Below are 26,504 nucleotides of genomic sequence, written 5' to 3'. Positions count from 1 at the left end.
GATGATCGGTATATACCTCACAAGATACGCCATATAAGTAGTGCCTCCAAATCTTCAACGCATGAACTATAGCAGCCAACTCCAAATCATGTACGGGGTAGTTCTGCTCATGAGGCTTCAACTGACGAGAAGCATATGCAATAACTCTACCCTCCTGCATCAACACACATCCGATCTTAACTCTCGAAGCATCACAATACACAGTGTAAGAACCTGAGGCTGATGGCAAAACTAACACTGGGGCTGTGGTCAAAGTTGTCTTGAGCTTCTGAAAGCTCTCCTCGCACTCGTCTGACCATACGAATGGTGCACCCTTTTGCTTTAACTTAGTCAAGGGCGAAGAAATAGAGGAAAAACCCTGGACGAACCGGCGATAATAACCTGCCAAACCGAGGAAACTTCAAATCTCCGTGGCTGAGGACGGTCTGGGCCAACTCTGCATCGCCTCTACCTTCTTTTGGATCAACTTGAATACCATCACTGGACACCACGTGTCCCAGAAAAGCTACAGACCCAAGCCAAAACTCACATTTGGAGAACTTTGCATAAAGCTTCTCCTCCCTCAACCTCTGTAGCACCACTCTCAAGTGCTGAGCATGCTCCTCCTGGCTACGCGAGTACACTAGGATATCATCAATAAAAACGATAACAAATGAATCCAGATACGGCCGAAATACGCTGTTCATCAAGTGCATGAACGCGGCTGGGGCATTAGTCAGCCCAAAAGACATAACCAGGAACTCATAGTGCCCATATCTAGTCCTAAAGGCAGTCTTCATAATATCCGAATCCCTGATCTTCAGCTGGTGATAGCCTGAACGGAGATCAATCTTCGAGAATACCCTTGCCCCCTGGAGCTGGTCAAACAAATCGTCAATACAAGGTAGTGGATACTTGTTCTTCACTGTCACCTTATTCAACTGTCTGTAATCAATGCACATCCTCATTGTGCCATCTTTCTTCTTTACAAATAGAACTGGTGCACCCCACGGTGACACACTAGGACGAATAAACCCCTTATCTAGGAGTTCCTGAAGCTGATCCTTTAGTTCTTTCAACTCTGCTGGTGCCATGCGATACGGAGGAATAGAGATGAGCTTAGTGTCCGGCACCAGATCAATACCAAAATCAATGTCCCTGTCAGGTGGCATGCCCGGCAGGTCTGCTGGAAACACATCGGGGAAGTCCCTCACGACGGGGACGGAGTCAAGACTAGGAGTCTCAGCTCCAATATCTCTCACGAAAGCCAAATAAGATAGACAACCTTTCCCAACCATCCGCTGGGCCTTTAGAAAAGAAATCACCCTGCTGGGAACATAATCAGTCGTACTACGCCACTCAATCCTCGGAATACCCGGAATAGCCAACATAACAGTCTTAGCATGACAGTCCAGAATAGTATGGTACGTAGATAACCAATCCATACCCAGAATAACATCAAAATCAACCATGCTCAACAGCAATAAGTCAACTCGGGTCTCCAGTCCCCCAATAGTCACTAAACAGGATCGGTATACATGATCTACAATGATAGTATTACCCACCGGGGTAGATACGTGAACAGGCAAAGCAAGACAACCTCGGGTAGTACCCAGGTGATGAGCAAAATATGAAGATACATAGGAATAGGTAGATCCGGGATCAAATAAGACAGAGGCATCTCTGTGGCAGACTGAGATAATACCTGTGATAACAGCATCTGAGGCAATGGCGTCCTTCCGGTCCGGAAGAGCATAGAATCGAGCCTGACCACCGCCAGTCCGACCTCCACCCCTGGGGCGGCCCCTGGCTACCTGACCTCCACCCCTAGCTGACTGGGCGGGTGCTGATGAAACAGGAGCAGAAGATGAGGGCTGATCCCTCTGCTGAGACTGACTACCATGACGCCGAGGACACTGTCTCCTTATATGACCGAACTCACCGCACTCGTAGCAACTACCCGGCGCTGGAGAAGGGGATTGATGGAAACCCATCGCTGCTGAAGAACCCTGGGCTGAAGAGGCAGGTGTAGAGCTCTGAGCTGGAAGGGCACTAAGTGAAGTCTGGCCCTGCTGAAATCCCTGATGACCACGGCCTGAAGAGGCCCCACTGTACTCTGGACGACCTGACTGAGGAGGCCTGAAGGAACGGCCTCTGCCACGCTGGAACTGGCCCCTAGACGGAGCACCACTGAAACTACCTGAACTTCGAGGCCTCTTTGCCTCTCTCTCCTCACGCTCCCGACGGCGAACCGTATCAATCTCTCGAGCCATGTCAACTACCTCCTCAAACGAGGAACCCATAACCCTCTCTCTGGTCATCAAACTGCGGAGTGAATAGTTGAGGCCATCCACGAACCTCCTAATCCTTTCCCGATCTGTCGGGATCATCCAAGTGGCATGCCGGCTAACTGCGTGAATCTCAACTCGTACTGGGTCACAGGCATGTCCCCTGAACCAACCACTCGAACTGACGACGTAGCTCCTCCCTGTGAGACTGCGGTACATACTTCTCCAAAAAGAGAGTGGAGAACTACTGCCATGTAAGGGGCGCTGCACCAACCGGCCTACGCCTCTCGAAGTCCTCCCACCAGGTGAATGCAGACCCTGAGAACTGGAAAGTAGTAAAAGCCACACCACTCGACTCTAAGATCCCTGCAGTGCGAAGCATACGCTGATAGTTATCCAGAAAACCCTGGGCATCCTCGCCCTCAGCACCGCTGAACGTCGGAGGCTAAAGCCTACCGAATCTCTCAAGACGATGCTGCTCATCGTCCGGCATAGCTGGAACCTCATAGGCTGGAACTGGTGCAACTGGTGCAATTGGAGCAACTAGAGCAACTGGAGCAACTGGCGGAGCTATGGCTGCTTTCGGTGTCTGAAATCCCTGGGCAACCTGCTTCCAGTGTCTGAAATCCCTGGGCAACCTGCTCAGGTGTGTGAGCAACAGGGGTCTGATGTCCTCCCCCGGTCTGGGAAGCAGTTGCTGCAGTAGAAGCTGAGATCGCCTGAGCCAGGCCAGTACAAACTGATAGCATCTGTGCCAAGGTCTCCTGGTGACCAGGAATAGCAATAGGCACTGCTGGGACATCGACAACTGGAGTCTGGTTCTGAACTGTGGCAGCTGGTGGGTCAGCAGGTGCTGTCTCTGCTGCCCTACCTCGACCACGACCGCGTCCACGGCCTCTAGTGGGTGCTACTGGTGGTCGACCATCGCGTCCGGTAGCACGAGTTCTCGCCATCTGCGAGAGAATAAAATACAGAGATTTAGTTCTCGAATCACAAAGCCGCATGACAAGAATTTCAAGAATATGGAGTTTTCCTAAAGGTTCTGCAGCCTCTCGAGGAGAAGTACAAGCGTGCCCGTACTGTTCCGCGAGACTCTACTAAACCGGCTCATGACTCGCGAGGCCTAGTAACCTAGGCTCTGATACCAACTTGTCACGACCCCAATCCCGGTCGTGATGGCGCCCAATACTAATGCTAGGCAAGCCCGACCAATTAAATACTCTCAACCCAAATACGCAATCTGTTAACAAATAATACGATTAAAATAGCAAATATCAAGGTTCCAATCCGAATCTAAATAAAATAGTACGGAAAATAATAACGAACATCCAAACATTTCCCAATAGATTTGGAGTCACGAGTCTAAAGCCTCTAGGTGTATCAGAGTAGTATATCCACAGTAATAAAGAAGTCTAGGATATGGAAAGATAAATGAAATAAAGGGGAGGAGTCGGGTCCTGCAGACGTCAGGCAGCTACCTCAATAACTCCTGAAAATAAACTTCACGAAAACAGCAAACAGCTCCACTAAGTCTCCGGAGCACCTGAATCTGCACACATGGTGCAGGGAGTAAAGTGAGTACTTCCAACTCAGTGAGTAATAAACATATATAATGGCTGAAAGTAAGAAATTCTGAAATATTACAATATAAAGCTATAATCAGCGATTCAGCACATAAAACGGTGGAACAACAACAGTACCAGGACAAGTAAGACAAATAGGTATAAATGCATGAATGCAATGCAATGCACATGACCGCTGCGGTGCGCAGCCCGATCCATTTGGGTACCCGCGCTCACTGTGGGGGTTCAGACTCCGGAGGGGCTCCTACAGCCCAAGCGCAATATCATCGTAGCATTCGCTGCGGCGTGCAGCCCGATCCACACTCAGTCCAGATATATATATATATATATATNAAATCATAACATAAAAATGCAATTTCGAAAGTCTTACGTTCTTTTTTTTTAGTCCAGCAAGGTGGTAAACATAAAATAAAAAAGCAGAAAGAGAAATTGAGACTTTTATTTTGATTCGAATTTTTCTATTTTATATATTTTATTTTACTTTTACAAAAATTTTACAAAAAATGGGAATTTTTTCTTGTTGCTTGAATATTAACTATTCAATTAAAATGAAATATTACAACTATAACAGGCATTTTGGTTTTCAAATTCAAATTCGTTGGAACAAAAGAGGCCCGGCTGGGTACTGACCAGACCAGGCCATGAGAATAAGAGGGTCCTTTCGAACAAAATCAAGACAAAGAAAAGAGGTCTTCTTTATTTTTCTTGATATTCTTGGCTCTTCTGAGCCCTTCCTTTACTTTAGATAAAGAAATAAAGGAAATTGATGATAAAAGTTGTACATATCTATATAATATAGAAAGAAGAAAAGAGAGAAAGAAGGATTCTTTCCTTTATCTTATGTGCTATCTCATGTAGTAATTATCTTTTTCAATTGGGAGAGATGGCTGAGTGGACTAAAGCGGCGGATTGCTAATCCGTTGTACGAGTTAATCGTACCGAGGGTTCGAATCCCTCTCTTTCCGTTGATGACTTGATTTTTTTTTTCAAATTCCGAAATCCTTTGTTCTTATTCTTAGTTAAATGTGTGGAATAGACCAAATCATAAGAAAATTGGAAAATCAAGCAAGGAAAAACCCTTTTTATTTTATTCTTCACGTCCAGGATTACGTCCGGGATCATTAGATAGGAATCCAAAGATGAAGAGAGAAACAAAAAATATCACTACTGTGTAAACGAAGAGTTTGAGAGTAAGCATTACACAATCTCCAAGATGATTTTTTTGAAAAAAAGAGAATAGATCATCCATTTTTCTACCGCATATGCTAGTTTGACACCAGGCAATGAAGCTCTTTCTCTAAAAGAATTTTCATAAATTCTTTTCTACTNGATCGCTCACCCGCTCTGCGGTCCATTTCCGCAGAAGCGGAAATATCAGATGACAGCAGCAACAGACCTGCAACACACCTCAAAACTCTCGTTCAACCACCCGAATTCACCCCGAGGCCCCCGGGACCTCAACCAAAACACCAATACATCCTAAAACCTCATTCAAACTTGTTCTCATCCTCAAAACACATCAAACAACGCTAAAACCATCAAATCACATCGAATTCAAGCCTAAGTTTCTTAAAAACTTCCGAATTACGCATTCGATCAAAAACCCGACCAAAACACCTCCGAATGACCTGAAATTTTGCACACATATCCAAAATTACCTAACGGAGCTACTGCAACTCTCAGAATTCCATTCTGACCCTCGGATCAAAATCTCACCTATCCACCGGAATTCGCCAAAATGCCAACTTTGCCAATTCAAGCCTAATTCTACTCAGGACCTCCGAAATCACCTCCGATCGCACTCCTAAGTCACAAGTCACCTCCCGAAGCTAATCGAATCACCGGAATTCACATCCGAGCCTTCTAACTAATAAGTCAGCGTTCGGTTGACTTTTTCCAAACCAAACCTTCCTTAAAGAGACTAAGTGTCTCATTTCCTATCCAACCAATTCAATTCAACTCTAACTCACCAGTTGCTGATAATAAAACATAAAAGAGCAATAAATGGGGGAAACGGGACTGTAATACATGAGACGACGGGTTGGGTCGTCACAGAAACCTTATGAAGGTTTCTCAATTTCTGTTGATAATGGTTTTTTATCAACCGTATCCACTTTTTGTTCTAATTCCAGGCTATGAGAATAAGAGGGTCCTTTCGAACAAAATCAAGACAAAGAAAAGAGGTCTTCTTTAGTTTTCTTGATATTCTTGGCTCTTCTGAGCCCTTCCTTCGGGCTTCTACCCAGCAGAGTCTTCCATAACTGACCGACCGGCCCTCTCTGTCCGGAAAATAGAGATAGCTTAAGAAGCACGAAAAAAAAAGTAGCTACCTCGGGAGAGGGATGAGAGTAGTCTTTTTCCAATAGGCTAGCTGCCTATTGCAGGAGTTCCTGACCTGAAAGGACACGCTCATGAGAAATAAAAATACTTTAACATGAACTCAAAAGCAGAACATTCACATGAGATAATAGATTGGCAATAGAGGGGAGAGGATGGTTTGAATTAGTTGATCTTCTTATCAATGGTATTTTTTTCCTCTCAAATCTTTTTCTTAATTAAGATAGTTGCATTTAAATACTTATGATATTTGGTTTACCATGAACTTGGTACTTTGTGCAAATTGATGCTCAATTTAATTGAGAGGTTCCTATCGAGTGTGATTCTGCTCCGGTAATATTTTTCTTAGTTTCTGAGTTTATAGATGGACACTTCCTTGATCATAGTCTATTTTGTATGTAGTATTGTTAAAAGTTCACTTTCGAAATAATACAACAATTTATAGTTGATGCAAATGTTAGCATTTTTAAGGAGCATCGACATTTAATTTATTTGTGATCCGTTTATATCTTCAATAAAAACACACTCGAAAGGACTATATAGAATGAATTTCTGGCTTAGTTGGTATAGTTGTTGATTTATCTTAATTATGTGTGTGGAATATCTTAAAGTTTTGATTAACAGATTCCTCTTTTCGCAATAATCACTTATAATTCTTTATAGATATGCTTGGATTGTTTACAATTCTACCAAATGTGGTGATCTGCATGCAACTGTTCCAACAAGACCTGTAAGTTTAGAATTTGTAAAATGTATTATAATTGAGTTTCTGTTATAATTTTTTGTCGAGAATGGTGTGTTTTATGTAAAATATATTAAAATTGAGTTTCTTTATGTAAAATGTATTATAATTGATTTTCTGTATGAAATTTTGTGTCGACAATGGTATACTTTTAATTCATTCAAACTTAAACTCATGTAATATCATATTTGTATTTTGGTTAACCTTATAACTAAGAACCATGTTTCATTAGATTTTATTAGATATGGTATATATCAAACTGGAACACTAAAAGAATTGACTTTAGAGGCATAGGAAAAGTCTCAAGTACAATTGTAAGGAAGAAGCATGTCCTGTAACTATTCTTCATAGCTTTTTAATTGGCTTCTTCAATAGTTCATGGAAGCTTACTCTTTAGCAAGTAAAGAGTTTACTTGGTCATATGGATAATTATTGATACTCCATGTGATGACTGTTCTTTGTGTCTGTCCCCAATATTTACACATTTAATGAGATGGATTACTATGATACATGAAATAATTATGATTTGTGAATTAGTGGTTAAAATGATACTACAGTCACCTTTCAATTGAAGTATAAAGATTTCCTTTGAAATCTGCATCTTATAAATTTTTATGCAGGTTTGGATAGCCTTGAACAGTACAAAACATCTATCATCAGTGGGAAAAACTTAGGATGGATAGTTAATTTTCTTTTGTATTATCTACTCATCGCATAGATACATAGTAAATAGTGATTGTATGATTAATACGACAAGTTAGCGAGCTAATTCTATCCTGAAACGAAATAAAGGCTCTGAAGGTATATGTAGTCACCCATATTATTTTTAAAATAAATGTACATAATTTGTCCATTTATCCTCTTTGGCCTTTAGCGTCAAATTTGGCAATGTATCCTCTCTTATTTTATGTGAATTTGTATTATGTCGTATGCGTTTAGGAATTAGTCTTGGCTGGAAAATTTGAGGATTAAGTGTTTGCAACACGGTGATAATTTAGGAGCATAAAGTGATGTAGCAATTTGGTTGAGGAATGCTTATATTGCAAATAAGTTTATACAAAGTTATTTTATGATATGGTGCAACCTTGGACTTTGCTGATTACATTAATTCATTTGTTGGACTGAGGTTTCCAGCATACGAGTCAAGGCAGAAGAGTTCATGAAAGTTGGTTTGAAAAGAGTGGTTCAATTGCAACTACTTAGAATCCTATTCAAGATGAAGAATGGAGTTTGGAGTGAAAATAATTTGGTGGTGAATTTGTAATTTTTATTTGTTTTTCTTTTGTGTGATAAAATCAAGCTAATGGCATGTTGTCCTTCTATTGCACATATTGTAGAGTCCTAAATATTAAATATTGTTTGACTAAAGTATTGTACTTCTAAAGAGCGTGACTAATTTTGTTGTACTAAAACATTGTTTAATAAGAAGTGCTTTTAGGTTCTTTACTTGAATTCGCACATCTTACAATGCATTGCTTTTTTTTTAGAATTATCCGCGTATCGCACGGGTACGTATACTAGTTATATATAGATAGATATATAGATATAGATATAGATATATAGATTACGTAAGGGAGTTGTTGAAATCCAAAAATGCAAATTCACCTGTATGGTTACTATCTTATTGTATATTCGATTATCTCCGAACATTTTGCTTAAGTTACCTCTATCACCAAGAATTCTGAGTAAAATAAACCATGCTTTAATACTAAAAGGTTGTACAAAGCTAAAATTATGGTTTATATTACGTTTTCTGTTCTCATATTACAAAGGTTTGCCTAAAAAGAAAAAATTAACCAAAAAGTTGCGTGGTCGGCAGGATTCGAACCTGCGCGGGCAAAGCCCACATGATTTCTAGTCATGCCCGATAACCACTCCGGCACGACCACTCGATGTTCATATTTCTGACAGTTTACATATTTATTCAATTATAAAAAATGAACGACTGATTTCTGATTTCCCTTTATCTTCACCAATTCTCTTTTGAGTGTTCGAACTTCTTCAGTCTTTCAATTTTAATTTTGCCATGCTCAGGTTCAACTCATAGAAGCAGCCAATTCTTGTCTAGTTTTTTCTTCAGTTCAAACCAATTATTTAATATCTCACAGCTTCACAGGGTAAAATCTTGGACCCTCCTCAAAAGATGTCGTATATGTGACTCTCATCAGTCACTGAAGCTTTTTGACCAAAAAATAAAACTTGGGTATTCTCTATTTTCAGTTTTCTTTATCAATTTAAGCTTAAAGTTACAATCTTTATGTACTTCAAGGCATTTTCTGACAAAGAAAAGTATTAATTCAAAGCTTTTGAACCATGTGTTTTATTGCTCTGAAGCTTTTTGACTGAAAAAATAAAACCTGGGTATTCTCTCAGCTTAAAGTTAGAATCTTTATGTACTTCAAGGCATTCTCTTGAAATTTTTTAGTATTAATTTGAAGATTCTGAACAATGTGTTTGATGATTTGCAGGCATAATTTTGTGTGTTTATTGGTAAGATAATTTTGTGTGTTTATTGGTAAGATGGCTTTGACATTCCTTAGAGGGATACAGCTTAACCCTTCTATGTTATACCCATCTTCATATTTTGCAAGAAAACATGGTGTTTTGTATTGTTGTATGAGAAGTGCACAAACACAAACTGCAACCCAAGAAAAAGAACAGCCCAAGTTGAAAGTTTCCACACAAAACCAATCAAAAACAGTTGATAAGATTCTGAAAGATTATGAGGCAGTTATAGGCATAGAAACACATGTTCAACTTTCTACTCTTACTAAGGCCTTTTGTAGCTGCCCTTACAACTATGGTTCTCCACCAAATACCAGTGTTTGTCCTGTTTGTATGGGTTTGCCTGGTGCATTGCCGGTTTTGAACTCAAAGGTGATTGAGTGTGCAGTAAGAGTTGGCCTTGCACTTAATTGTAAATTGTCTTTGAGTTCCAAGTTTGATAGGAAGCAGTATTTTTATCCTGACCTTCCAAAAGGGTATCAAATATCACAGTTTGATATCCCAATTGCGAGTGGCGGATATCTTGATGTGGATCTTCCAGTTGAGTTTGGTGGTGGCCATAGAAAGTTTGGCGTTACCAGGGTGCATATGGAAGAAGATGCAGGGAAGCTGCTTCATACCGACGGTGGGAGTTACTCGCAGGAAAGAATTTCTCCTTACTCATTTAAACATTCTTGCGCTCGTCATCTTGTTTTGTATTTTCTGCCCCTTTCTTTCAGATAGCATATTCTTGCACTTATCAGATGCATCACATTGTAATGTTTAAGTTCTGTTGATGATTGTATCAAATTGTGCAACTTATTTGTATATGTGCATGAATGGAGTTAGATTATTTGATCTAATATACTTGTTGCTTCTATTGATAAAGTATTCCTTATGGTTTCAAGATTCACTATGATTCTTAGACGGATGTTGACTTATTTGGCTTTCTGTTGCAGGTTGACTTAAATAGGGCGGGAGTTCCATTGTTGGAAATTGTCTCTGAGCCAGATATGAGAACTGGTATTGAAGCCGCAGAATATGCTGCAGAATTGCAAAGGTTGGTCAGGTATCTGGGAGTGAGTAACGGAAATATGCAAGAAGGATCACTTCGCTGTGACGTCAATATCTCAGTTCGTCCTATTGGGCAGTTAGAGTTTGGTACAAAGGTTTGCATGATGTGCCTGCCATCTCTTTTGCTTTCCCTTACGCATAGGAAATACAGATTTAAGATAGCTGGATGATTCAGCATAAGATTGCAAACTTTCTAGTTTGCTTTCTTTTGTGGATGTTTTTCCCATCTTATCTTGTTCTGCCATTCTTCTGGATGGATGGTTAGGTTAATTTTGTGTTTTAAGTGAAACATTGGCTTCACTTCCGTTGTTCATCTACGCCCCACAACGGATGGTCCTCTATAATCAGTTCAATGGACAACTTGAATTAGCCACAGCTGCAAGTTCAGTTTCGCCATTTATGAAATTCTTGCTTTAGCATTAAACTTAGTTAGGAACTTTAATTGTCATTTTAATGTGAAACTTGGTCTCTGGTTGGTCCCACGGGAGACTAGATTTGCATGCCAAGTTTAGCGAACATGACCATTTATATTCGGATGAACATAATTTCAGCTTCATTTGGTGTAAACAACCTTCTCTGGAGAAACTTGAAACCATAGAGATATTTAACAAATGAATTCTCGAGTTCTCTTAATTCCTTAAAATACATATTACATGTCGTTCAAGGCTTTAAGTGAATGGCTACTTTATCCTATGTAATTGTTGCTAGTGACCGCAATTTCCCCATTTTTGCAATTTTCATGTCAATAACATGGATTCTTCTGCCTTATGGATTGTGCTTCTGCTTCATCTGCCGTTAATTTTTTACTGTTGCTTTACTATGTTCTGGAAATTCTCTGCATTAAGTGTGTAGTTTAATTTCCATATCCTTAAAGTCAACATTGTATATGATGAACTGATATATTTCATCTTGTGTCAGGTGGAAATTAAAAACTTGAACTCCTTCTCATCAGTGAGTAGGGCCATTGATTATGAAATTTCAAGACAGGTCCTTCTACATAGCCAAGGCCAGGTCGATGAAATTGTACAGGAAACTCGTCTATGGGAGGAAGGTGCTCAGGTATGCTAAATCTAGTTTTCATGCTACTGCAGTATGTCAGATTAGTTTACTCAAGTCTTTCCATGGGAAGCTTATATGTTTAACTTTCTCATACTTCTAGAAAACAGTAACAATGCGGAAAAAGGAAGGACTTGCTGACTATCGTTATTTCCCTGAACCTGATCTTCCTGGAGTTACTCTCACCGAGGAGTATGTGGACAATATCCGTGAGTCATTGCCTGAAGTTCCAGAAGCTAAGCGTCGGAGGTACGAGAACATGGGCCTAAGCATGCAAGATGTCTTGTTTCTCGCCAATGACATGAATGTAAGTGCTGCTCATCTTTCAGGTTCTGATTATACTGGCCGTATTGGCATATGGATCTCCATTGCTATAATTTATCAAGCTGATGTTATTTAGTAACGGCTTAACCTGTGCTTGAAATGCTTCCTGCCGGAAATTTGATATGCTTTTTTAAATCCTTAACTTTCAAAATCATGTTTCTTTTCCCGCTTTGTCCATATATTTTTTTGTAGAAATTTCCAAAATCCACTAATAATTGAATGTTTCAGATTGCAGAATTTTTTGATGCAGCAATTGCAGCGGGTGCCGATGTAAAGCTTGCTGCCAATTGGATTATGGGTGATATTGCTGCATATATGAAAAATGAAAAAGTGACTATCAATGAGATTAAACTTAGCCCTCAAGAACTTGGGGAGCTCATAGCTTCCATTAAAGATGGGACTATCAGTGGAAAGATTGGGAAGGAGGTAATTACATTTTTCGTGCTGATATGTCAACTTTTTTATGGGTCAAAAATCATTTCTAATGCTTACTCTATACATTGCTAATTAGAATTTTAGTTCCATTGATCCTTCTCACCATATATAATATTTTGGGTGCACTAGATTGGGGGTTTGTCCAGTCACAAGTTAACTACCATTTTCCTGATTTCTTCTGCGAATCACAGCCCTTTCAATTGATTCTATTTGCCTAACTTTACCTTATCCAAAAAAATAAAAGATTCCAGTTGCCTTTGAGTAGCCAGTAATTGATGTGCTGTTTCTTTTCTGTGTCACTGCTTCTAATTGCGACATATTAGAAATAGGGTAGTTAAAGATGGAACATATATCAGGAATTAAGCATATACCCTTTTCAGACGGTAATAGTGACGAGATATGCTATGGAGGCCTATTAAAGGAGTCTCTGTGATTGCAGCAATGTAACCTTTTATATTCAGTTGTGATAATCATTAACTATTGTTTGAGCGTCGGTATAACTAATTTCATGAAAGTTATTTCGAAAAACTTGTTAATGTGTGCATAGAAGAGAGGGGAAGAATATCACTTGTGCATTATCAGTAGCATTCTCTATAAATGCATAATATGCCAATGGACCGCTTTCTTCACTGGTTTTACTTGGATCCACTCTGTTCATTTTATATGTTTCTGAATGATCAGTTATCATTGAATTTTACAGATTTTATTTGAGCTAGTGGCCAAGGGTGGAACTGTCAAGGGACTGATAAAAGAAAAGGATTTGGTTCAGGTAAGTTGGCTTGCATTATCGCAAGGACTCTAGTTTATTCCTCTTGTTTCAAATCAATATACAGACGAATGTTTTTGCTGTTTCATTGAAGAGCTGTTAAATTATCTATAAAAATGGATTCTTTTAAATTTCTAAACCATATAATTATCCCCTTTCATCATTTATTACGTCTAGTTATCCTCATTCTGATAGGTAGAGTTAAAGTTATAGGCCATATTACCTGACTTGTAGTCGTTTAGAGATCCTTTGATTAAAATGAGGAAGCTGATCACAAAACAACTACAACTAAAGATACTTGAGGAGGAATATACACTTCAAATAGACATCCAGCCAACTCCAGATTGCTAGAAGATTATGTTAATTAGGTTGATGCTTAATGTTACTTCCAAGGCTTCACGATTTGCATAACAAAACCCTATTTATAACAAGTCGAGATGAAAATTGAGGTATTATTATGGTATAAGCTTTAAAAACATAATGACTAAATTATTATTATTCCAGCTTTGTAAAAGCCTCAGCACAACTCTGCTAGCTTGACTGTAAGAACTTTAAGGAAAATCTACTTTAAATAGCATAGATAATTGCCAAAATTATCTTCTGAAGTGTGTCAAGCTGTGTGTGCATGTTTTTCGATTATACTGCCTAGAATAGGGATTTCTACCATGAGCTATCTTTTAAAACAGATCTTGACCGAAGTGAACTATCTATAATTCAGACTGACTGTCCTTGTGGTAATGTTTTTGAAGTTATAAGATTCTAAAGAAGTGTTTGTTGTTGTTGATTTACATGACTGGCAATTGGAAACTAGTTAGGTAACTGAAGCATATACGTTATGAAAGGAATCTGATGTACTTTACCATTTTTGAATAAACAGATTGTTGACACTGCGGAGATAGAGAAAATGGTAGATAAGGTGATTGCGGATAATCCAAAGCAGCTAGAACAATACCGTGGTGGTAAAACTAAATTGCAAGGTTTTTTTGCTGGCCAGGTATGTTTTCCTTTAGTTCTCCTTGAAATTTATTGTTTTGACATCAAGCTGGCTAATATTTTTCACATTGGTGATCACTAGGTGATGAAGGAATCGAAAGGCAAAGCAAATCCAAAACTTTTGAACAAAATCCTCTTGGAAAAATTAAATGCCACAAGCTGATGTTGGCTGTTGTCTGATCACGTACGAGCTCTGTTTAGTTCTTCCTTTTGCTGGTCAATATATGCAATACTAGACCTTTGCTTCCCTCTCTTATCATATTGCTCATATTCCATATGATGTGATTTCAGCGATTGGCTACTGATGAAGAAGCGGCTTTATTTGGTAATAATCTTGGTATCTCCAATTACAAATGCAAGTACCCGAAATGTGCTTCTACATCATTTGCATATCGTCAGCACTGAGGAAGACAAATTTAGCAGAGTTAGGGCAGGTCATTACTTTCAAGATTTTTTGAACTAGTTATTAATAAGTACGACCGTGGTATAATTTCAAACGGCCAAGCTTCTGATTTATGTACTATCATAAGGGGGGAATAAGCTGCTTGTTATTGCAATTGTAGCTGTACTTTCTTCCTTCAAGTGTAATTAAAGTATGCAGTTTTCTATGGATTCAACGTCATTTTCCATATTTCTGTTGATGAAGCTATTGTTCTATATATTTTTTTCCTTTAAATATGCATGATGAGATTGAGAAGCTAATGTTAAGGTTTGCAGTTTCTACGCTGGCATTGTTTGAAAGTCCTGTTCTGTTATATAACGAATTTACAGCCCCTGCTTCTTGCCCCTAGCTATTATATTGAGTGTTGATATAAGCTGCCCAATGAATTTCGGATACTAGATGCATGAGCATAAGATAAAAATCTTGAGAACCCAATTTGCTTCTAAGAAAACATGCTTAAGATAAAGAGATGCAAACATAATTGGGGTATATCACTTTTAGCCCGCACTAGAAACTATTTATATTCGGTAATCAAAAAAGTATATAAAATTTGTATTATTTTAAGGGCGGTTATACAATGTCATTTTCCTAACAAAATTCTTCAAATAGCCGAGAATTTGCACTGTGGTTCTAGCCAGGCTTTCCTGAAGACCTAACTTTTCAAAATTGGGAGTCACTTGTAGGATGCATCTAATACATTGTGAAATATAATCTATCAATAATAAATTAATAACATATTTTTCCTTTTATCTATGTTCTCCATATATAATAACGTATGTATATATGGAGAACATAGAAGGTGAAAAGTTTGTTACCCTTTCAACACGAGAGGTCGACATTCATTTGGTCTTTCTAATGGCTTTTTCAAACAGTAAGAAAGGCATTAAGTTTAGGAATCACAATTATTTTTTTTGTATAAGAAACTACCCTTTTAACAGATATATATACATGAGTATCATATATATACGAGAAGCCTAAAAAGATGACAGCCTCATATTCTTGTTTTCTTCCTTGTTTACCGTTCCTCTACCATTCCCACAAGCCCTGGTTTCATCATTAGGAGAGAACCAACGTTGGTGGTGGTGGTGGAGGGGGGCGGTTCGCGGTTGCGGTGGTAACTAATGGCCAGAGACCATATTATGGCAGATGGGAAGAACTCAACACGAAAAGTAATGGTGGTAGCCGATCCAACTCGTGAATCAGCAGCCGCTCTTCAATACGCGCTCTCCCATGCAGTCGCGGAAAAAGACACGTTGATTCTTTTGCATGTTGGTAACCCTAATGCATGGAGAAATCTCCTTGGTTCTTTCATCAAGAAGCCATTGCCAAACTCAGCTACATCATCGTCCACGTCCACGACCTCTTTATCCTCTCAATCCGAAGAAGGAAGAGGCATACACAATAATCCATTAGGTGCTTTCTTTAAGAAATCACTAGCATCCTCTGCATCACCACCGTCGTCCACGCCCTCCAACGCGGCGGAAGACGGTGGTGTCAGAGGATGTGGAGGAAAGGGATACATGGATTTTCTTGGGACAATGAAACAAGCATGTGAGGCTGCACAACCTAAAATAAAGGTTTGTACAGAGACAGTGGAAATGGATGGCAATGCCAAGGAAAAGGCTTCTATCATTCTTGCTAAAGCTGCATCTCTTGGTATTGATGTTCTTGTTATAGGTCAGAGAAGGAGTCTTTCTAACGTAATACTTCGGTGAGTTTGTATTCCTTTCACATTATCTAATTCAAAATGAGAATTACAAGAACTGTAGAATATGGTAATCCAAGTAATAAAGTAATGGCTCGCCCCCGAGCTATAGTCAAGTGGTAAGTGCATAGCGCATGATGTGTGGCTGGTGCACATTACTAGTTCTAACCATGACACACACACACGTTGTTTAAGTGGAGAATGGGTAGAGGAGCAAGCCCATTACTTACCGAGTTTCACACCGTGTGCCAATTGGCCCTCATGAACTCGGACCAGCATTGGTTGGCGCATATACTAGTTCTACCATGACACACGCGCTAAAGTGGACAATGGGTATAGGAGCAAGCCCATTACTCAATGAGTTTCAACCCATGCGCCAATCGGCGCTCGGGAATTAGGACATGCATCTAACAAACACTCCCCCACCCCCCGCCCCCCACCCCAAAACATCCTTTACTTCCCTTCTCCTTGTTGAGTAAGTGTAAATCATCTTTGTATTTGTGTGGCCAGGCCAAGACGAAGTGTATCGCTAAGAGGGCTGGGACTGGATATGGCAGAATATTTGATTGAGAACAGCAAATGCACCTGTGTTGCAGTACAGAGGAAAGGCCAAACTGCAGGATACCTTCTCAACACCAAAACTCATAGAAATTTCTGGCTCTTAGCATAATCTTAATTATACGTGTATAAAATAGTTTCTTCATTTTCCTTTTTCCACTTATAAATGGCTCGAACTCCACATCCTTCTCAATTTTATTTGGTTATCTACAAAGAGTATTGCTATGTCAATTTTGGAGTTGAAATAGAAAATAGATGTCATTTCATTCTGCTTTACTCATTGTGAAGGCTTATGCTATCAGAGGCGGATTTAGGGGGGCGGAAGGCGGTTCAACAGAATCCCCTTCGCCGGAAAATTACACTGTACATATAAGGCAAAGTCCGTTTTGTGCCTCTATATATTATATGTTAATCCCCTTGCATAGCTTAAAAGCGTATCTCAGTGGTCAAGGGGCTTCAAACCTTGTGAGGTTGCTGGTTTTACTCTATTCCCACTGGCCACAATCTTTTTTAATTTTTTAATTTTTGAGCCCCTTAGCAAAAATCCTGCCTTCGCCACTAAATGCTATGCTCAAGTGCAAGAACACAACAAGATTGTACATGCATTCTCTTACTGGGCATATATTGTTTATCTGTGTCTACAATACCAAGATCAAAAACATATAACCAACGGAGTAAAAAGACCAAAGATGAAGGGACCAAGGCAAGCTGTGAATAATAGAAAAAACAAAAGAACACAAAACTATGTTATTGAAATGCTGTACCAAGATATGGAGCTTCATAGATGAAATTGCATGTAACAAAGAAAATGTACAAAACTAAAGAGAATTCAAAGTTCATCATGCATTGCTTGTTCTAAGGGTACATTTAACTCGGGTACGGGATTCATCTGAACCTGAGCAACATTTGCACCTTCTCTACCGACTCTGGGTACTATCTCCACCTGTCCAGCTGTACCAGCCTTCACAGCTTCAATTAGCTTACGCTGCAACTTGAGCAGGCCAATACGCTTTGACACCACATAAAGAACGGCCAAGGAGAAAATAGTAAATCCTACAACCAGTATCACCCTGCTCACAGATTTGTGTTAGTGTTGCAATAAGGGTCAAATACACTTTTAAACAACATACTAACAAGCAGGAAGAAAGTACGATACAACAGAATTGACAGTAGAATTGCAAAGAAAGGTTTATGTTATTTTAGAAAAGTCATTGTCACATGATACCTGTCCAGAACGTCCTGCCGTTGCATTGTGGATAGAAGGCTCCGCGTTCGTGTTAGCAAGGAGCGGTGGCCTTTGTATTCACTCTCAGCTTTCGTTAATACCCCTGTTGATTCATCTGCAGTATCCAGACCGTGTACATTGTCATCTAGTCTCAACTTACATTCCACATTCAGGATATGAAGAATACGGTCCAAAAGTCATAGAGCCAGTCACCAGACTCACCACATTGGATAGTAAATGCCCATGTAAAAGTAACCATGTTGTTGTCATCTTTCAAGAGGTGTATGTATCTACCGATTCATCTACAGCATACCACATTGGATGGGACAGATCCATCGAGCCATGTAATAAATAACTTCAATGTATTTTCTGGTCAAGTTTTGGTTACATTTTTCCTTACACCCATTAAGCTTTTATGCCGCAGATCATGTTTATTTATAAGGCTACTTTTACACTGAGGTAAACATATTTAAGTGCACTTACCTAGTACTTAACCTGGGTGATCACTCAAAATAACACAACAAGGCCTAGCTCTAAGTTGAGCTTTGATTGACCAACAAAAGTGGCATATATCTGAAATTGAGGTTTATGATGTTTTGTTTTCCACATTACTTCAGGAGTATAATCAAAAGTAACTAAAGTAGAATCTACTCAGAAGCAAGCAGGATACTTGTCAAACCGAATTCGTTTTCGCTGCAATTACAAATGTAGCATGTTTGACACACTTCCTAACATTATGTCCAGAAAGGGACCCTATTATTTTTGTTGCATAACAAGAAGAACTGCAGTTTGTTGATGCTTCTGTCGATATAACACCATTCTTAAAGAAATATCTTATATCCCCTTCAACAAGATAGGAGGAAAAGGGGAAGGAAAAAAAACTTTCATCGCAATATGAACTTTTACTTAACCATCCATTTCATGCAATCAAAATCTTTTTATGAAGTAACAACAACTCAATAAATAGCAAAAGAACTAGAGAAGACAAAGAAAACGTCATCTGAATGAAGCAACATAAAGTAAACTGATAATAAAGATTAAGGACATATCATGCCAAGAGTGAATGTCATTCATAAACATGGAAAGGTACTTACCAACTGTCATTAGAGTGCTTGCACTTCTTTCAACTTCCTGTAAGCATAATATAAACGACAAGAGAACAAGCATTGTTATGCAACATATAAATCTCACAAATAATAATACGAGTAAAAAGAAAATAGGGTTAAAATCAAGCAGATCAAAATAGAAGAAAGATGGCAATAACCTGAACCATAAGTTGGCGAGTGCGGCGTAGGCTCTCCGTTATACTTTCAGCTGCAGATGTCATTCCAGCTTTTGTCCTGGAGAATACAGTAATAGTTTAGATATATAGAACCTCAGTTATAGAAAGAAAATTTTTGATACTTCTGCCCACAAAAGCACAACCGCTTAAACTTTTGAAGATGTAACCACGGCAGTATAATGACTCAAAAAGTACCACGTACTGTAGATTTCGCCTGCGAACTGTAGATTCTTCTCCACCTCCCAATAGAAGCTCCCTCTGACATCATATGAAAACAGATGTCAACATGACATCTTTTGTAAGTATCAGGGCCAAAAGAGGAGACATTGCAGGTAATAAGTTTCCATGTGTTTGACATCATATCAACAAAGATGACAGAATGATTTCTTCTGTGAGTATCAGTCATAAAGAAGGATAAATTGCAGGATGTTTCGGAAGTTAATAATTCTGGCATGCTAAACAGAATCTCTACACAAATATACAAATTACCTCTTCTTGGGCAGCTTTCCTCATGTTTGCCTTTGCTTGTAAATTAGCATTTCTCAAACTCAACCTCAAGCTGAAACAGACATTTAAAAAATAATGAAAGAAGAGGAAAGCATATGGTAGTAACTAATTTCATACATGCAAAAGTGAGAATAGTATCACGTCGTCCTCCCACCATGATCATGGTTAGTGAGTAAAAAGTTTAAACATCCAGTGGAACAAACTCATGAAGAGCCCAAACCTTACACAGAACAGGATACCCAAAGAAACAAATAAATAATGAACCAAACAACTCTTCCAAAAAAGCATATATTATTGACTCCTCGTCTCCTGGAATGGAGCTTTTTCAAAAGGACAACAAACAACTATGCCTCGATCCCAAACTAGTTGGGGTTGGTTATATGAATCCTCTATATCAATTTCGCTTCGAATGCATTTTCATTCCAATATCTATCCACATTCGGACTTAATGCAAGTGTAACAAACAATAGCTAAAACCAAATTCCCAACTAGTTTTTTAGTATCACATATGGATCCTTTACTTCGATTTTTCTGTTGTTCGCTAAATCTGCATTGGTTCTAAGAGATTTTAGGTCTTTGAAGGCACCTTGCCTCCATGTGATTTTGGATCTACCTATCCTTTTCAGCAACATCAATCACCATAATGTCACACTTACGGACTGTAAATTTGGAGGCCTACATAAGAAATGACAAAAACATCGAGACCTCTCTTATTTTCATCCTATATGTGTTCTACTTGCATACTTGATTTGATGTGATCATTTCACATCTTATCAAATTGTATTACTGCACATATATCTTAATGCTCACATTTTTATGACACGTCTTATGGATTATGAATATGTTGGCTCTTAGAAGCCTAGCATTCACTCCCATAGTAAGACCATGGCATGTTACTTCTTCAACACTAACAATCAATACAGACAAGTATAACCTACACAATGTACAGGTGGTCTATGATTCTTGTAAGGCAGCCCTTGGCCAGTATTACTGGGTTTTGTAACCTAGCAGCCAAAACAAGTTCCCTCTTCAATTACCTCAAGAATCTAGCAACTAGCAACTCTAAAGAAAAGGGTAAATAAATTTCCTCCAGACCTTCTCTTTCTGGATATCAATTCTTCCGTTATAATGTAACGACTAAGTTAATTCCAAAGACCCAATTCGGTTAAATCAGTCTTCCAAAGAAGAACACCCATATTTTGTCAAGTTCCACATTGTATTACCAAGTAATGATCAACCGACTCATTATCTAAAAACCAAAAAACAAGACAAATCAAAATCTTCCCTATTCTGAACCAACCTCTCACACCCAAAATCTCTGACTTCCTTACATTACTCCTATACACAGTATTGGAATGAATAAATCCAAATAGTGCAGAATAAATAAAGAGAAATACATATTGCCACACCCAACTACTCCCTTCTTTATTTTTAAAGATGGTGGTGTCGGGGCCAGCCTGGGCGCACCTTGACTATTGCACCGGATACCTGCTACCTCCCACAGCGCAGCTACCGAATAACTCTGCAGCCCCAACTATTTTTCTACACAGTATCATAGCATCTACCAGGAACAAATGTATGAAGTGTTTACTTTATAGCCACATTAAGATTTGAGTTTCCAAAGTTGTGCCAAAGACTGAAACTTTTCAACTTGATCACATGAAAACAAGACAATTTAACAATCCGCATTTCCTGATCAACCTTTGAAACCCCACATTGCTGAATTCCTTCACATTACTTTTACACACAGTATTGGAATGAAACAGTTCTAAATAGGGCAAACTGGATATTGAGAATATACTCTTCTACACAGTTTCATGGTGTGTAACAGAAAAATCAATCAATCAATAAATAAAAAGCTTAAAAAGCTACCTTTGGATTTGGGTTTTCCAAGATTGAGCCAAAGACTGAGTCTTTCCAACTTGATCATCAAAAGGGAGTTGTGGGGCTAAGAGATCAAGCTTGAATTGAAGTGATTGAAGCAGATTCATTCCATCTTGAGCAACACCATTCAATCTTGGGAGTGAACTTTTCTCTTCTGAAATTAATCTTGTCGATTTGCCATATTCCTGAATGGAATTGATGTGTTGTTGGGTCTGTTTATATGTTTCTTCAAACTCTTTTTTCACTTTTTCCACTTCCTCCACCACCTCGTCCATTTGGGGGTTTTGCAGAGTTGAGTTCTAGCTCTTTTAGCAAAGAATTTTGGGAATTTTCGGAAAAGAAATTGCCAAGGAGACCAAAGATCCAACAGAAAGTTTTGTTTAGTTCAGGAAAACGAAAGAAACAAAATCTCTTCCCCTTTTCTGCCCTTTAAAAAATAATAATTTCATACTACATAAAATGGTCATTTCACTATTTTCCAATAGTTAGGAATTTGAAATCACCTAAGTGCAGGACCTTAAATCATTCTTTATTTGAAGTCGATAGAAACTCCTAATATTTAGAAATTTATAATCGATTAAGTTTTACATTGTATAAATTATTTCCTTATTTGAAGTACTAACATAAGTATAATTAATATCTTTCACGTTAATTTTATGACTCTTTAGGAGATTGAAATTAGCTTAAATTAATTTTAGTTCATTGCAGAAATAAGTTACTTACAATATATATTCACACTTTTTTAAAAGTTTAAAGATAATTTACTTAATATTGGAACTAATTAATCAATATAGATTAGTTTCGAAGTCAAAGTTCACCATCTTTGCTCAACAAAGATTGGACTTCATCATATGCCTTTTTGTAATTGTAAACTTTTTGGCGAAAGATAATTCTCACAACATGAAATGTATATGTAGTAATGCTATTTATATTGCAACCATGTTGATTAATATTGATTTATCTATATCTATATATTGATCGGCTTTTCCCTTTAAATATATATTACACATTGATTAAAATATTATTTAATTATTTTTATAATATTTAATACTTTGCTATCAATAAAAATTATTGCTTATTAAATCTTTTGTAATGAACTATTCGAAAGTCCTAATATTTTGGACATCAATATCAAGAAGTTGAAAGGTACGTGGTTTTGAAACAAAATTGGTTTCATATCCAAAAGTAAAAATAAAAACAAAAAACTTATTTATTAAATCATATCTTATCCGAACTATGTTAGAAGCCTTGATATTTAAAAGTTTACAAAGCTAAGAATTTTGAATAATATAACATGGCTCTAATTTAGTTGATGTTTTATTTGTACAATTTTTATGTCATACACAAAAAATATTTTTCTCTTCAAACGGATTTTTTGTGTATAAAACTTGAAAACTACACTCAACAATTAATAACAAAAAATGATGAAGAGTATAAAAGAAAATAAGATAACTGCGATAATTAGAAACAACGCCAAAATTCACAATGAGATATATTTCTTCCTTTATTGAGCTAGCTAAATGAAATTAACTTTCATTATTTTCATAAACTTATACTTTTTAATTTTGTTTTGCTATCCAAATGCATTATTTAATAATTTTTAAAAATTATGTACTCATTGATATATGGTACACACAAAAAATGCATGCCTAAAAACCAAGAAGAAAGTAATATAAATAAAAACATGATAACTTGTGAAATCGAATAAAATTATATAAGTGGAGTAAATTCTTATTTGAATATATTGATTGAGATGATTGAGTACTTCTATGTGGCATAATAGTTTCCTTTATTGAGTTAGCTAAATAGGATCAACGAAGAATTTACACTTTTCTTTAAATTTTATTTTCTAATTTTAATGTAATATTTATATGATTTTTAAAAACTTTATACTCGTTGAAATAGGATACACACGCAACGCGCGTATCCTAAAACTAGTGAAATAAAAATATATTTAGGACTTTGAATTAAACTTCATATTAGTAAATAATAAATAATACTTTTGACAATAAATCCTAAGTATATTGCAAATACATGGCTAGTATCTCCTTAATTTAAATAATTAAGGTATATTGCAGTACGTACTAGAGCTCCTTTAGAGGAGTCAGATGTGGTTCTAGCGGTGGATCGAGTCTTATATCAAATTGCAATCTCGAGCTAGGGAGTAATAATTGACCTCCACAATAGGTAGATGGGGTGAACTATAATGGACACAATAAAATCAGACCTTATTCTGCACTCCCTTTCACCGACCTAAAAATAATTGAATTTAATGTACTCAAACAAACAAGTGTACGGTTTCAAATTTAAAATATTTTTATCACTTTATTAACTCTAACCATGTGATTTTTTTTTTTTCAAATCAAATTCTTAGTTGGGCCTTGCGACAAACAAGAAGATTCTCAAACTGAAGAAGCAGTAATTATCATTGTTGAAGTCCAACATTTGGAACAACCTCAAGCTGGTGCTTTCTATAAAATTTACCGACACTTTTTCAGATACAAAGAGTATTTTTACAAGTTTAACTTCACAAACAATATAGCTTCATGTAGAGTAGAGAGTTGAGAATTGTGTTTCAGACTCTGAAAGAAAAGAAATTTTATGTTAAGTTATCCAAGTGTGGATTTTGGTTCCAGCGTCCATGTGGCAAATTTAATCATATACTTGTTCGTGAAAGGATTGCTACTGCATACAAATTGACAAATTCGTAATATAAATATATAGCTACTATGACTTTTAAGTAATAGATGATTTGTAACTTCTCAAACATTAATGTATGGGTCAAAAATTACCTTTGACATGATCAAACCATGTTAACATTAAAAACACACTCGTGAACTGCCATGTGTCGCCAGTACGACTTCGATAAAGGCCTGCCCGACGTCGAAGCCATCTCTTAAGAAAGTGAAGGGCAGGGCCAATGAAGTTGTTAAAGACCAAGGTCAAAGAGTCGACAAAGATCGAGATCGAAGAGTCAGCGAAGATCAGAGTCGAGGTTGAGCACTCTCTGCAAATAGAGTGCATAACGGCTAATTTTAGGATAAGACATCAGACGAAAATATTCTAGTGGATATTCTCAGTACCTGTACTATTAGGGTATTCTAGGTATATGTTCCTTATAAATAGAAAGCGACAGAAGGATAGGAGGCATAAAATATTCATTTATAAGAAAAAATATTGACTTTATAGAGAGAATCTGGCTTTATTACAAGCACACAAGAAATATATATTTACTAAGATCCTTGCATAACTTTTCCACTGGATCCAAGAATTATTTGAACATTCGAAGGCTCATCAATCATTCATCATAGTCAGAAGGAATATCCACAAATCTCATCCCTTTTTCGGGTGGCTTGCATGTTCTTATTTACGTAAATGTCATTCATTGCTATTTATTATTATTTAATATTATCTTCCACCTTTTTGGTCATTGAATATTGTTAGTGCTATCTGCATTCATTGCCATTCGATCAAACATACATATTATATACTACAAAATCGGTTATTTGTCTTTTGAATATTAATATTAGCTAGACTCTACTTTATTTAAATTTAATTGGTTGAACCCGGATCTGAATTTTGGGCCAAACAGTTTGGTGCCGTCTGTGGGGATTTCTTAGCTAATCTTTTAGTTTCCTTTAGATCCACAACTCACGTGAGTTGCTAACCTAACAAATCACAAGGTTTTTCTCTTTCTCTGCACATGCGAAAACTTACATGGCAGGTAACCACGGAGATAGGACTAAGAGGGTGGTTGGATTGGCTTATAAAAAATAGCTTTTAAACCAAAAGCCATAAGTTGGTAATATCCAACTTTTGGCTTTTGGCTTATTTTTGTACTTTTTATGCCTAAAAGTAAGTGCTTTTAAGCACTTTTTATCATTGCCAAACACCACACAAACTAAAAAAGTGCTTAAAAGCCAAACACCCTCTAAAGTGACAGGGGACTTCCTTGCAACCTCATGAACGGCATCAACGAGAGATATAAAATGCTAGGCGATGACGTGACACCCACTGCCTCCCCCAGGTGCGAGAGGTCGCCTCCCCTCATTGTAGCATAACAAAACCAAATGGAAAAGGGTCCTCCACGTCCACAGGAGAAGGGACGCCACCTGCCATGATAAAGCTCCTCGAGTGTGGTTGACCGATACATTAGTAAGCGTGCTTAACAAACCTACTCCATGCACGACCATAGAGACCACAAGAGCCCACAAAATCAACGAGCAGACGAGCAGGGTGACCAACCAGACCCTCCAGCTGTAAGGCTCCGTAAAATTTCGCCAAGGAATTTATGATTTTGTGGTGCCGAGGTAGACTAATGTGTACGAATTTTTTATGTTGAAAAATTTTCTAAGGAGTTAATGGAAATTTTTGGCAGAAGAAGGCAATTCTGCAGTCAAGTTCGCGATCGCAGAACCATTCCCGGGCTGCATACCCATCGCGGAGTTGAGCAGAAAATAGTTAGATTTTGAAGATTGCTTTACGGTCCATTATGTGATCACATATCCGTTTTGCGGTCCGCACTTCCTTCATAGATTTGCTATGAAGAATTTCAAAGGGAGGGGGATTCTACGGTCCGTCTCACGGCCGCATAATTGGTCTGCGGACCGTGGACTAGTCCAGACCAACCCAGCTTTTGGCATTACTTTCGCGGTCCATTTTGCGGGCTGCATATCTGTTCTGCGGTCCATTCTGCGACCGTAGAGTTGAGTTCGGAGGATCCATTTTCTATTTTTATAACCCGACCCATTTTGATTAAAAGCCTTTGGGGCTCATTTTGGAGCAAATATCTGACGATTTTAGAGAGAAGTGAGAGTATCTTAGAGAGAGAGGGAGAAGA

At 37.9% G+C, this 26,504-nt stretch overlaps 3 protein-coding genes and 2 non-coding genes across 6 annotated transcripts; 3 read left to right on the top strand and 2 right to left on the bottom strand.

Moving 5' to 3' along the window:
• On the top strand, positions 4,728-4,815 carry TRNAS-GCU. Its single transcript has one exon. It is a non-coding gene; the product is annotated as a tRNA-Ser (tRNA).
• TRNAS-AGA lies at positions 8,737-8,818 on the bottom strand. Its single transcript has one exon. It is a non-coding gene; the product is annotated as a tRNA-Ser (tRNA).
• On the top strand, positions 8,914-14,720 carry LOC109232401 (glutamyl-tRNA(Gln) amidotransferase subunit B, chloroplastic/mitochondrial). 2 transcript variants are annotated; one of them, XM_019398153.1, is made up of 10 exons: positions 8,914-9,046; positions 9,398-10,076; positions 10,373-10,582; positions 11,406-11,546; positions 11,647-11,850; positions 12,096-12,293; positions 13,003-13,071; positions 13,946-14,062; positions 14,144-14,245; positions 14,353-14,720. In XM_019398153.1, exons 2-9 carry the CDS (start codon positions 9,450-9,452, stop codon positions 14,222-14,224), a joined length of 1,647 nt encoding a protein of 548 aa, XP_019253698.1. In that variant the 5' UTR covers positions 8,914-9,046; positions 9,398-9,449; the 3' UTR covers positions 14,225-14,245; positions 14,353-14,720. The 2 variants fall into 2 exon arrangements, with proteins under 2 accessions (XP_019253698.1, XP_019253697.1); XM_019398152.1 differs by having other exon boundaries at positions 8,914-9,132.
• Positions 15,461-17,032, top strand: LOC109232400. Its single transcript, XM_019398151.1, has 2 exons — positions 15,461-16,214; positions 16,719-17,032. The coding sequence occupies exons 1-2, from the start codon at positions 15,625-15,627 to the stop codon at positions 16,876-16,878; spliced, it is 750 nt and encodes a 249-aa protein (XP_019253696.1). The 5' UTR covers positions 15,461-15,624; the 3' UTR covers positions 16,879-17,032.
• On the bottom strand, positions 17,457-22,114 carry LOC109232399. The gene is made up of 7 exons (XM_019398150.1): positions 21,653-22,114; positions 19,763-19,832; positions 19,476-19,531; positions 19,256-19,331; positions 19,086-19,122; positions 17,992-18,106; positions 17,457-17,836 (listed from the first exon to the last, which is right to left on the bottom strand). Exons 1-7 carry the CDS (start codon positions 21,937-21,939, stop codon positions 17,596-17,598), a joined length of 882 nt encoding a protein of 293 aa, XP_019253695.1. The 5' UTR covers positions 21,940-22,114; the 3' UTR covers positions 17,457-17,595.

The sequence above is a fragment of the Nicotiana attenuata genome, chromosome 9 (assembly GCF_001879085.1).
Source record: "Nicotiana attenuata strain UT chromosome 9, NIATTr2, whole genome shotgun sequence".
Classification (NCBI taxonomy): domain Eukaryota; kingdom Viridiplantae; phylum Streptophyta; class Magnoliopsida; order Solanales; family Solanaceae; genus Nicotiana; species Nicotiana attenuata.
The sequence above is the reverse complement of the archived record's forward strand: the minus strand, read 5'-3'. Positions and strand labels throughout refer to the sequence as shown.

What these genes read in the sequence shown, in the direction of transcription:
- LOC109232401 (XM_019398153.1), top strand. Translation starts at nt 9,450, where the DNA reads ATGGCTTTGACATTCCTTAGAGGGATACAGCTTAACCCTTCTATGTTA. An exon ending in AGTTAGAGTTTGGTACAAAG is followed by an intron (nt 10,583 to 11,405) that starts GTTTGCATGATG and finishes ATCTTGTGTCAG; the next exon opens with GTGGAAATTAAAAACTTGAA. An exon ending in AAGAAAAGGATTTGGTTCAG is followed by an intron (nt 13,072 to 13,945) that starts GTAAGTTGGCTT and finishes TTGAATAAACAG; the next exon opens with ATTGTTGACACTGCGGAGAT.
- LOC109232400 (XM_019398151.1), top strand. Translation starts at nt 15,625, where the DNA reads ATGGCCAGAGACCATATTATGGCAGATGGGAAGAACTCAACACGAAAA. An exon ending in CTTTCTAACGTAATACTTCG is followed by an intron (nt 16,215 to 16,718) that starts GTGAGTTTGTAT and finishes TTGTGTGGCCAG; the next exon opens with GCCAAGACGAAGTGTATCGC.
- LOC109232399 (XM_019398150.1), bottom strand. Translation starts at nt 21,939, where the DNA reads ATGGACGAGGTGGTGGAGGAAGTGGAAAAAGTGAAAAAAGAGTTTGAA. An exon ending in GTTCGCAGGCGAAATCTACA is followed by an intron (nt 19,332 to 19,475) that starts GTACGTGGTACT and finishes TGTATTCTCCAG; the next exon opens with GACAAAAGCTGGAATGACAT. An exon ending in CTCGCCAACTTATGGTTCAG is followed by an intron (nt 19,123 to 19,255) that starts GTTATTGCCATC and finishes TTATGCTTACAG; the next exon opens with GAAGTTGAAAGAAGTGCAAG.